This window comes from Prunus persica, chromosome G4 (genome assembly GCF_000346465.2).
Source record: "Prunus persica cultivar Lovell chromosome G4, Prunus_persica_NCBIv2, whole genome shotgun sequence".
NCBI lineage: Eukaryota > Viridiplantae > Streptophyta > Magnoliopsida > Rosales > Rosaceae > Prunus > Prunus persica.
The window spans coordinates 15,439,368-15,452,022 of record NC_034012.1 but is presented as its reverse complement, the minus strand read 5'-3'; the positions used below and the strand labels follow the sequence as shown (position 1 = coordinate 15,452,022).

Below are 12,655 nucleotides of genomic sequence, written 5' to 3'. Positions count from 1 at the left end.
TATGGTTATGGATAACATCTAGTTTTTTCTTAAATCGACTAAAGTATCTAAGTTTAGAGGAGACAATATTGTGCACGATCCATTAATACGACATGAATTCGCACGAAAAATTCAGTATTCAGGCATGAGTTATGGTGTCATGTTGATATCGTATTGATCCGTTAGTCACCCGTTAAGCTATCGTGTCGTGTCGTGTCAATTCACGAATACCCGTTAACCCGTTAAGCTCGGGGGTATTTGTGGAAAAAGGTATAGCTTTATATTTTTAATCTATTGATTTAAAATATTATTAATATAATGCATCATGGTTAGTGCACAATTGCCTGAAAAATGATAAAGACTTTAGAGTTGAAGGCCTGAAGCGTAGTAAAACCTTAATTAGAATAAAATTCTAGATATAGTACGCATCATGGTTACAGACCAGTAGTACATATATATTGCCAGATAGTTGATTATTTGAGACAATGGCAATGGAAATGATAATTAATAACATCAATATTCTTATGGAAACATCTTAACTTTTTCTCAATAGCACTTGATTCACTAAATTGTCTAAGTTTGTGGATGAAGAACCATGTGGACCAGTAGCTTCTTCTGCAAGTTTCTTCCACTCCATGACCTTATTTTTCATCTTCTTACCCTTCTCTCCCTCCATTAACTCTTTGATAAGCTTCTCTACCTCTTCCCTCTTCGCATCATCACTAATCTCCATGCCAATTCCCCATTCATTGCAAGTATAGCGACAGTCCATTTGCTGGTCCCCGAAGAATGGCCAACAGAGCATAGGAACTCCTGCAGTAAGGCTCTCAACTGTTGAATTCCAACCGCTGTGCATTAAAAATCCTCCAACTGAGGGGTGGTTGAGGACTTGCTCTTGTGGGCACCACCCAGCTATTAGACTTCTTTCCTTAGTTTCAGCCACAAACTCAGGCGGCAAAATAGCTGATTCTCCAACAACTAGATCAGGTCTAATTACCCAAAAGAATGGAAGCTTGCTATTTGCAAGTCCCCACCCAAACTCCACAAGCTGTTCTGGTGTCACGACTGCTACACTGCCGAAATTCACATAGACAACTGAGTTTGGTGCCTTGGTGTTTAGCCACTCGAGGCATTCAGTTTCTTCTTTCCATGGACTGTATCCCATTTTCAAAGGGTGCTCTGGTATCTGATTGAGATGCAATTGAAGAGGGCCAACGGTGTACACATGGGGAAGCATAGATGAGAGAGCTTCCAAAACATCTGTCTCCAAGGCATGAAAAGTATGAAGAACAACTGCTGAAGCTTCATGAGCTCTTTCGGTTTCTTCCATGATGAAGTTAAATCCGGTGTCATCCAGATTTGTGTTTCGCGCGAAGGTCGGGAGATCCCTTAAACGGATATCTCTCATTCCTGGGATCCAATCTATTACGGTGTCCAGATAGCCATTTTTGAAACAGCTCTCATCTGCAATAGACAAATGAAATTCAATTGAAGAAACATTTCATTTGCATGTTTAGAAACAACAATTGCTTTTAATTCGTAGTTATTCACCTTTGAGTGGAAAAAGTCCTTTTTCGACCACAGCGCGAAGTTGTTTAAATCCCATGAAGCTGCAGGCAGCTATAGTGTAGAACAACGCTATAGGGACTCCGATTTCTTCAGCAGCTGTGATTGTGAACGCGGACATGAAACCATCTGAAACTATGCAAGTCACAGGAGGATTGTGGGATGTTGATATGGCATCATTGTTGAGTTTTGCAAGGAGGGCATGAAAGGGAGCCAAGAATTTTTTTTTTCTGATGGATTCACAAAGCAAGGTGGCATCTGGTGTGGCATCTTCATCTGAATCCGGAAGGCTATCCGGGAAGGCATCGAATTGAAAATCAGGCAAGCCAACAAGGGAATTGGGTCCTTGAGATTTAAGAAAGCGCTTGTGATTGAACTCTGTGTTAACAAAGGTTATATGAAAACCTCTGTGGTGGAGGAGCTTTGCAAATTTAAGCATTGCCTTTATATGGCTTTGATAAGGGAATGGAATGCAAACAGCGTGTGGCTTAGTTGCTACTTCTCTGGAATCCATCTTAGCTTTTGTGTGTGCATTGCAGTGCTTGCAAATGCAGAGTATTTATACAGCAAAAGTGAGGTAATGTCCTTCAGAATAGCTACTTTTTTTATTTTTTTTATTTTTTTATTATTTTAAGAATATTGCAGGCTGCAACCATAGTCATAAGTAGGAGAAAGACTTTTATGAAATAAGGATAGCAAAATAGTGTTATCTCATTGCAACTAAGTTTTTCTCCATAAGTAGACTCATAAAACTGTGTTTTAGTTTAATAAAATTATCATTAATGTGAAGTGTTTTAGTCATAAAATAGTTTGATTGTAAATGGGTTGAAGTGGAAACAGAGACGGATCTTTAGTTTGGCAAACCTACTTCTTTTTTCCAGCCAAAAAAATAAAATCCTAGCCCACCCACAGACCTTCCTTTAGTTTGGCAAACCTGGGCTATAGCCCAGGTGGCTTCTTTTTTCAAGCCAAAAAAAAATAAAATCCTAGCTTACCCACGGATGTACCTTTAGTTTGGCAACCCAGGTGGCTTCTTTTTTCCAGCCAAAAAAAATAGAATCCTAGCTCACCCAATTTTAATAACCTAACCTCATTTAGTTCTTCTCTTTACATGGCATGTAGTGAATAAAAAGAGAAGAAGAGGGGGGGTAGTTCTCCTCATTTTGTATTAAATTGATTAAAATATGAATAAAAAATTAAAATTAAACTCTCTCTCTCCCCCTCTATCCCGATTTCTACTCTTCCCAAACTCGATTTTTTTTTGGTTGGTTTTTTATTTGATTTGATTTTATTGTTATTTTAAAGATGTGATTATTTATTTATTCTTTTGGTTTTAATATAAAAATACCATTTTGCCCCTGCATTTAACAGAAAAAGTTAACAAAATTAATGGCAGGACCATTTGTCCTAACAAAAGTGAAGTTAAAGGAATATGATAACGATTTTGGAAATTGAGGTACTCAAATGCAAACCGGGTCTAAGTTCAAGTACGAATAAAACGATTAACCCTTGTCACGCCCCAGACCCGGGGCTTAGTGGAAACCCCGTGCCCAGTGCATGAGAAAATAAAAGGTAAAATAGAATAAAAAGAAGCCGAAACATAAAATAAACTTTTCTTATAAAAATAGCTCCCAAAATCTTAAAACTTTAGAATTAAAAAAAATAAAGCTCTATCACTCTCATCTAGTTCAGCCTCAACTGGTTTAGTCCTTGTCATGCCCACTAATTCATCTGAAAAATTAAACAGGGTGAGGGATGAGAAACCACCACTCAGTAGGGACATGAGACCTCACCACAGTAGATTGATATAACTAAATTAAGTGACATGTAATCATACAGCTAAATATCACATTATTAATAATAATGCATGAATGAATACTCTTCATCTACTCCTGTTAATTCATATAACTGCACAAGCAGACCTGCACGTCCCATACCATGCTTATACCACTTGGCCCCAAATGCCCATTTATATGAACTAACACCCATTTCAATCTTCTCATAATTCCCCTTTCGTTAGTCATCTTGTCTAACTCCCTGTCACTAGTCCCGAATCACCCAATGAAAACCATGTGCACTGCGGGATCCTTGAGACCTGGTACCTGCCAAGAGTTAGACTCAACTACACAAAAGATCCTTCCCATTACCCCCTTTTTCTTACTTTCTTTATCAACCCAAGAATTCCAGCCATCACCGATAACATATGATCATGTCAATATGAATAAAATAATATGATGATAATTAATAACACTTAAACACTCAATATCAATAATAATCAAATAATAATATCATGCATAATATAGTGCTCACAAAATTTAATTAGATCAATCTTTGTAAAAGGTCACCAAAAAACTCCTACCTCGATTCCAAAGCATATCTCCAAGTTAAGAAAATACAAGTTAAGTCTAAATCTCTTCGAAGAATTTCATCATCATCATCATATCTCTCTCTCTCATGTTGCATGATATATGTTCCTTTCATTAACACTCCTATTTATAGGTGGTGAGATGGCGGTAACAGTGGAGAGGATAATAACAAAGCCCATTATCTTATCTATACAAAAAGATAACTTGGTCGCCACTCTTTTTTATAAGTTGCTATGTATGTGTCAACGCCAGGAGATTTATTTCCAAAGGCTGTGACACCTATTGAAATTATAAACTCCACCTCAAGCTAAGATAGACTTATTCACCAAATTGTAAGCATGAGCTGTCCAAATGCATGGTAATGCATCAACTAATTTAATGGAAAAAACCACATCCAGCATCCAAATTAAGATAAGAGAGAAACAGTCTTTCTCTCCAAGAAAACAATGTAAGGATGCCAGGTCTAAACTGTTAATCCATGTTATTAATATATATATGTATATAAAGCACCCAATAACCATCTAATGGCATCCCAAGAAATAATGAACAAATATATAATTTAACCCTTTTTATTCAAAAGAACATATGTATATATAAATATTTAATGAAATAATATACACATAACTATTGAAATGGTATTATAAACGTAAAACAATTATAAATATACATTTCCTTCTTAGCAGGATAATTACTTAAGAATATATAATAACATTTATTTTTCTTTAATGAACATTTAAGAAACAGACTCTCACAATCTACTCTCCTTAAAGAAATTTTGTCCTCAAAATTTAAAAAGAAAAACTTACTGGAATAAGGGAAAAATTTATGGGTACTTCTTATACATTTCAGTTTCTAATTCCCATGTAACTTCCAATGTATTCCCATGTACCCAAAGAATTTTGACCAATGGTATTATTTTCGTACGTCACACTTGTTCCTTAGAATCCAAAATCTGAGTTGGTCTTTCTTCAAATGACAGTTCCTCATCTAAATTGAGCTCTCCTCAATCTAGAAAATGGGTTGAATCAGGCTCATACTTTCGAAGCATAGAAACAAGGAAAACATCATGTACATTCGACAATTGAGGTGGTAATGCTGACTTATAAGCTACTTCACCCATCCTTTCTAAGATTTCAAATGGTCCAACAAACTTTGGTGATAATTTTCCAGTCTTCCCAAACCTTTTTTTACTCCACTTAGTAGTGAGAGTTTAAGAAATACATTATCACCCACGTCAATACTTAATGTTTTCCTTCTTCGGTCTACATAGTTCTTTTGTCAACTTTGAGCAGTTAAAAGACGTTGCTTGATAACTTTAATGCCTTCAGTTGTCTCTTGTACCAAATCAGGTCCTAGCAATACAGTTTCTCCTACTTCAGTCCAACACACAGGTGATTGACAAGGTCTTCAATATAGAGCTTCATAAGGTGGTATCTGAATGCTAGACTGATAGTTGTTGTAGGCAAACTCTACTACCACTAAATGATCTTCCCAACTTCCCTCCAAATCTAGAATACATGCTCTCAACAAGTCCTCTAAAATTTGAATAGTTCTCTCCAATTGTCCATAAGTTTGGGGATAAAAGGCAGTGCCAAATTTAGTTGCGTACCTAACACTTTCTGTAAGCTTCCCCAAATTTTAGAAGTAAACTTGGAATCTCTATCCGATACAATCAAAATAGGAATTCCATGTAATCTTACTATATCTCTAACGTAAAGCTTTCCAAGATTTTTAGTGGAATCCATTGATTTGACTGGTATGAAATGTGCAAATTTGGTCAAACGATCCACCATAATCCATATTGCATCACGTCCTTTTGGATATTTAGGTAAACCTGTAACAAAATTCATTGTTATATGATCTCATTTCCATTCTACTACTGGTAATGGCTGTAATGGACTTGACGATTTCTGATATTCAGTTTTCACCAGCTAACATGTTAGACATTTTGCTACAAATATTTCCACACCTCCCTTCATATTACTCCACCAAAAATTACGTCTAAAATCACGATACATCTTTGTCCCTCTAGGATGAATTGTATAGGTGAATGATGACTTTCTCTGAGAACTTCATTTCTTATATCAGAAATATTTGGTACATATAACTTATTCAAATATCTTAATCCACTGCTTGTGAGGATACTCCATCCTTCCTGTGTCTTTCTAGTTGTAATCTTAGTTCGAATGTCTTCAGACATAGAATCCAAATCCTGTGCCTCAATTATTCTTTCAATCAAAGTGGGGTGAGTTACCAAATTACATAGATATGCACAATCCTCATGCGCACCTATATATAGGTCAAAATCGTAAAGAGACTCCACCATCTTCCACCTTTGATCATACAAACTTGCTACAATTCCTTGAGGATTTTGACTTAAGCATTTGTTACCACATTAGCCTTTCCTGGATGATAATGTAAGTCAAAATCATAATCTTCTAGGTATTCCATCCATTGCTTTTGTCTTAAATTCAACTCCTTCTAAGTCAATAAATACTTCAAACTCTTATGATCTAAAAAGAGTTCAAAACGTTCCCCATACAAATAATATCTCCATATCTTCAGTGTGTGAACAATGGTTGCCAATTCTAGATCATGTGTTAGATAATTCTTTTCATGTCATTTCAATTGACAAAAGTCGTATGCAACTACTTTGTTAGCTTGCAACAAAACACATCCTAAGACTTCCATCACTTTTCTTCGCAAAGAATGGAGAAAAAACCCCCATGGTAAGGTACTAGGACGAATAAAACCTTTACTTTCAAGTTCTTGAAGTTGTGTTTTGAGTTCCTTCAACTCTGCTGGTGCCATTCAATGTGGAGGTATAGATATAGGCGACATACCAGGATAAATATCTATAGAAAAACTCCATTTCTAGGGGGATTCCATATAATTCTTCTGGGAAAACATCACCGAAATCTTTCACTATTGGGATAAGCTCAAGCTTGGTATTACTTAGATCCTCAGTGACCATGTGAGCAATCAATCTCAAATAATTACAATTTCCATTATCCAAGATTGATGTGAGTATTCCTACTTCCATAGAAACTACATGTTTTCCCTCGCTAAGAGTCATAGTCACCATCTTTCTACCACAATCAAAAATAGCTTTAAATTGGGTCAAGTCCATCCCTTATATTACATCATACTCCATTAATTCCAATATCATTAGGTCAACAACAAGTTTATGATATGATATCTCTATTATGCAAGATCTACACACCTTATTAACTTCGACACATTTACCCAATGGAGAACCAACCATTAATGAAGATTTCATAAATTCATATTCTAATCCAAGAATAAACGCAAACGAAATAGAGATGAATGAATTTGTAGCACCGGGGTCAAACAATATCTTAGCCTATGAGTTGTAAACTAGAAATGTACCTTCTACCATAGTAGGTTCATTTTGCTTTGTCACTTGTCCAATAGAATACACATATCCTTGAGTGAGTTATTCTGGTCTCCTTGCTCCTCCCAAATAGGTAGAAGCAATAGCCACTTTCAGATTTCCTAGAACTCTTTGTTCATTCATCTTTCTCCTTTAACACTCATTGTTTGACCACCTTGAATTTCTTGATGGGGTTCTTGGTTTTGTTGATTCGTTTCACGTATTGCAAAGGCCATATCCTGAATGGTTAGTATTACCCTCATGCTACCATTCTTATCATTGTCACGTTGCCCATCTACTCTAGCTATCTTAACAATTGAACCTTTACCAAATATTTCTACCAAATTAAACCAACATATATAAAACAATACTAAACAATTATTACGTAAACTACACTTAATCATAAAAGAAACATGCTCCTGAAAAGTTAGGTCACTAACTTACTTCACCAATTCAAATTTACTTTGTGGTAATACTATACCACAGTTCCCAAGGGTATTTAATCCCTGAAGCTCTTATACCATTCTGTCACGCCTCGGATCTGGGGGTCAGTGGAAACCCCGTGCCCAATGCATGAGAAAATAAAAAGTAAAATAGAATAACAGGAAGTTGAAACATAAAATAAACTTTTCTTATAAAAATAGCTCCCAAAATCTTACAACTTTAAAATTAAAAAAATAAAGCTCTATCACTCTCATCTAATTCAGCCTCAACTGGTTTAGTCTTTGTCTTGCCTACTAATTCATCTGAAAAATTAAACAGAGTGAGGAATGAACAACCACCGCTCAGTAGGGACATGAGACCTTACCGCAGTAGATTGATATAACTAAATTAAGTGACATGCAATCACACAGCCAAATATCACATTATTAATAATAATGCATGAATGAATGCTCTTCATCTACTCTTGTTAATTCATATAACTGGACAAGCAGATTTGCACGTCCCATACCATGCTTATACCACTTGGTCCCGAATGCCCATTTGTATGAACTAACACCCATTTCAATCATCCCATAATTCCCCTTTCGTTAGTCATCTTGTCTAACTCCCTGTCGCCAGTCCTGAATCACCCAATAAAAACCATGTGCGCTGCGGGATCCCTGAGACCTGGTACCTGCCAAGAGTTAGACTCAACTACACAAAAGATCCTTCCTATTACCCCATTTTCCATACTTTCTTTATCAACCCAAGAATTCCAGCCATTACCGATAACATATGATCATGTCAATATTAATAAAATAATATGATAATTAACAACACTTAAACACCCAATATCAATAATAATCAAATAATAATATCATGCATGATATAGTGCTCACGAAATTTAATTAGATCAATCTTTATAAAAGGTCACCAAGAAAATCAATCTTTATAAAAGGTCACCAAGAAACTCCTACCTCGACTCCAAAGCATTTCTCCAAGTTAAGAAAATACAAGCTAAGTCCTATATCTCTTCTAAGAATTTCATCATCATACCTATATCTCTTCTAAGAATTTCATCATCATCATCTCTCTCTCCCTCTCTCTTTACCCTTTGCCTGATATCTCTTCCTTCCATTAAAACTTCTATTTATTGGTGGTGAGATGGCGTAACAATGGAGAGGATAATAACAAAGGACATTATCTTATTTATACGAAAAGATAACTTGGTTGCCACTCTATTTTATAAGTTGCTATGTGTCAACGCTAGGAGATTTATTTCCAAAGGCTGTGACACCTATTGAAGCTAAGATAAAGCTTACTCACCAAATTGTAAGCATGAGCTGTGCAAATGCATGGTAATGCATCAACTAATTTAATGGAAAAAGCCACATCCGGCATCCTAATTAAGATAAGAGAGAAATAGTCTTTCTCTCCAAGAAAACAATGTAAGGATGCCACGTCTAAACTCTTAATCCATGTTATTAATATATATGTATATAAAGCATCCAATAACCATCTAATGGCATCTCAAGAAACAATGAACAAATATATAATTTAACCCTTTTTATTCAAAAGAACATATGTATATATAAATATAATATACATATAAATATTTAATGAAATAATATACATATAAATATTGAAGTTGTATTATATACGTAAAACAATTATAAATATACGTTTCCTTCTTACCAAGAATATATAATATCATTTATTTTTCTATAGCCAACATTTAAGAAACGGACTCTCACAACCCTTGTTTGTATTATCGTAAAAATCATAAGAATTCCTAAAATTAATGACCCGTATCTTTGAACAAGATTTGTAATGAACTAATTAACAATTTGGTATGAGTTTGTTTTTGTTCTCAGTGCTAGAAGGGGCCCTAGTACAAATTGCCTTCGTTCGCTATAAAGGAAAAAGAAACAGAAGAAAATCGGTTATATGTATAATTAGTAAACTTTTTGGAAAATGTTAATTGATAAGATTTTGAAGAAATTTCTGACGAGAAATCTGGAACTGTGTGTGTTTGGATGTTGAGAACGTTAGCTCAGAAAATTAGAAAGAAAAGTAAATCTGGAATTTTCCTCTGATTTCATTCACTTGGATAATAATAATTGCAGTAGTTTTCTTTTATACAAGATAGAAATTCAGCTATGAATACACTGACAGGACCCGCCTCGGAATTCCCGGAAACCAGGGCGAATCCCGTCTTTGTTCCGACATCATCCCGATGTCGGGCCCACTTACTAAAAACCCAGACTCTCTACCAAAATTTTGGCAGAGTCTCCCCTGTAAATTGAACAAACCCAATAAAAATTCAACCTGCATAAACATAGAATAATCCCAACCAGCAGCATGCTTTAAAGCGAATAAACAATTTACAACAAAATGGCCTCCAGCCTCACAAATCAAACCCTAACAGGGGCGATAACAGAGCATGACTAAGAACTTCAATTTCAACAAAACAGAGTTCAAAGGGAAAAACATGAAGAAAGAGTCCTACGAAGACTCAAGGCTCGGAAGCTCATGATCCGGCTCTGCTGCGGAGCTCAGTCAACTACTGGCTGGGGGGCGCAAAATAGAAAATTGTGAATAGAAAAAAATAAATTCAGTTCAGTGTAAACCAACATAATATAACCCCACTGTTTAGAAAACCATGCAAGAAATCCCATGCATCGCAAAACCACATACTCAAGTATATATATATATATAATATATATATATATCAAAACAAATCAATACCAGATACGAAGTCCGAAATCCATAAAGAACACTTTATAAAACCCACCATCCAAAACTTATAAATCTCACAACTAAACTCTCGAAAGCGTACCCATTGGTACGACCGGCAAGGAAGTATCCACACCGAGAAACAAGAATGAATGAATAGATATATATAAATATATAATATAAGAGATATATATATATATATATTATAAATATGACCATCACCTAGTTGTACCGGGAAACAATCCAACCGGGGGATTGTTTGACTAGTCACCCTGGCAGAGTCCTCATGAAGAGTCCTCAATCCACCATGTGATTAGGGAACGAGCCATCCAACTGGGGGACCAACTCTCAGCCAGTACGTACCGTCGATAACCTCAAAATTCGTACGTCTGTGATCAGTCCTACGCGCGCAGACTACCCAATCAAGGGCCTACAGCAACATCCCGTCAAGGATGCCCCGGGTTCCGACAATTCCAAGTATCTCAAGTCTCCGTATCCAAGTTCCAAATCAGGGGAGGTACATAGGGTAGTGCTTATAGCACACCAAACTGACATTCTATACTCACCACTTTCCACAATCTCATCTCAACAACCCCAGTACCTCACACATAGCCAAATATATATAGAAATCCTCAAAATCCATATATTCATACTCAAGATACTCAAATATGTCAAAACCCAAAATATATTTTCAATGCCTCATAAAAATATCACTTTCAACAATTTCATAAATAATATATCCAAAATACCGTTTAAAACATCATGCATAATATTTCTCAAAATCCATATAAAATATACTTTCAATACCCAACAATGCCAAACCCACAATATATTGACAAAGCGCTATACAGACATCAAATTCAACCCATGAATATAATATATTCAATAAATCATTAAAAACATTATGCATAAATCTTTCATCAATAAAACCATGCATAAGATTTGAAAACAAAGTCCACTCACAAGTAATCCCACGCTACTTGACCCTGAGAGGGTCCCGCCTGCTGCGTATGCGTGGTCGGAGTACCTAATTCAGAATACGTACACAAGATTAATACGAAGCGTTTCAAACGAGTACTTTGAATTAAATATCCTAATTTCCTAGGTTTCTAGTAAGTGTACTAGGAATGAGACATTCTAAGGTCCAACTACTCAATTTGGACGATGGAACAACTTCGGGAGACACTCAGTCAACCGGCGGTCAAACTTCCAAATTCAGGTCAACCGGGTCCATGGGACCCACGACCTCCGTTTTACAATCCGTAAGTTCCTAAAGGTTCCACAAGGTCTAAGATACCCGTCTCGCAAGTTTGGTCCGAAACGGACGGTTAGATCGTTTACGATCGCACGATCGGACGGTTAATATAAAACGCAAACTTTAAGTTATTGAATTGGAACATCCGAGCTCCGATTCATGATCTGTGAAGTCCTACACGATCCTAGGAATACCTAGAACAACATAATTTAATTGGGAAATGATCCAACGGTCAGAACCTATCGAACCCGGATAACGCACACTATGCGAAAATCCGTTCGATAGTCGAACGACATCCGAATTGAGATCCGCAAATTCCTACGTACTCATGACAACCAGGAGATCACATTGGGATAATAATGCCCCTATGCTACAGTGCCCACGCGCCGTCACATGCGCAGGTGTCCAAAGCGATAAAGCTTCACCGGAAAATCTCCAAACTACAAGCCACCCTCCCGGCTACAGGTTCTACTCGACGAGTGGAATATTTTATTCAACTACACCCAAGTCCAATTCGGACGGCAAGTGGTCGGAATCGGCGTCAAAAACTCACGGTTTAACCCAGAACTTCACGGCCTTGATCCGGCGACAAAATAGAAAGCATTAGTCACATTTTTATAGCAACAAAACAGTTTTGGTGACATTTGAATGGTGGTCAATGACTTTGGTTACTAGTCACCATTATTTGTGACTAATTATCTCACACTTTAAAGAATTGGTGAGTATTGATTTAATATAATAAATGTAAACCAACTGACACATGAATAGTAATTTGTTGAATATAAGACTTAAGGATAATCTTCCTTGAGAGTAGTAATCAAATTAAATATGTATAGAACACAGTAAAAAGGAAATACGTATAAAAAAATAATTAAATATTAACCGATTCTCCAATAAGATTTTAGAGTTGAAGGCCTGAAGCGTAGTGAAACCTTA

The 12,655-nt window shown here is 36.1% G+C and overlaps 1 protein-coding gene across 1 annotated transcript; it reads right to left on the bottom strand.

Annotated features, from left to right (window-relative positions):
• Window positions 365-2,486, bottom strand: LOC109949027 (7-deoxyloganetin glucosyltransferase-like). The gene is made up of 2 exons (XM_020563250.1): window positions 1,531-2,486; window positions 365-1,443 (listed from the first exon to the last, which is right to left on the bottom strand). The coding sequence occupies exons 1-2, from the start codon at window positions 2,057-2,059 to the stop codon at window positions 515-517; spliced, it is 1,458 nt and encodes a 485-aa protein (XP_020418839.1). The 5' UTR covers window positions 2,060-2,486; the 3' UTR covers window positions 365-514.

What these genes read in the sequence shown, in the direction of transcription:
- LOC109949027 (XM_020563250.1), bottom strand. Translation starts at nt 2,059, where the DNA reads ATGGATTCCAGAGAAGTAGCAACTAAGCCACACGCTGTTTGCATTCCA. An exon ending in AGGACTTTTTCCACTCAAAG is followed by an intron (nt 1,444 to 1,530) that starts GTGAATAACTAC and finishes TGTCTATTGCAG; the next exon opens with ATGAGAGCTGTTTCAAAAAT.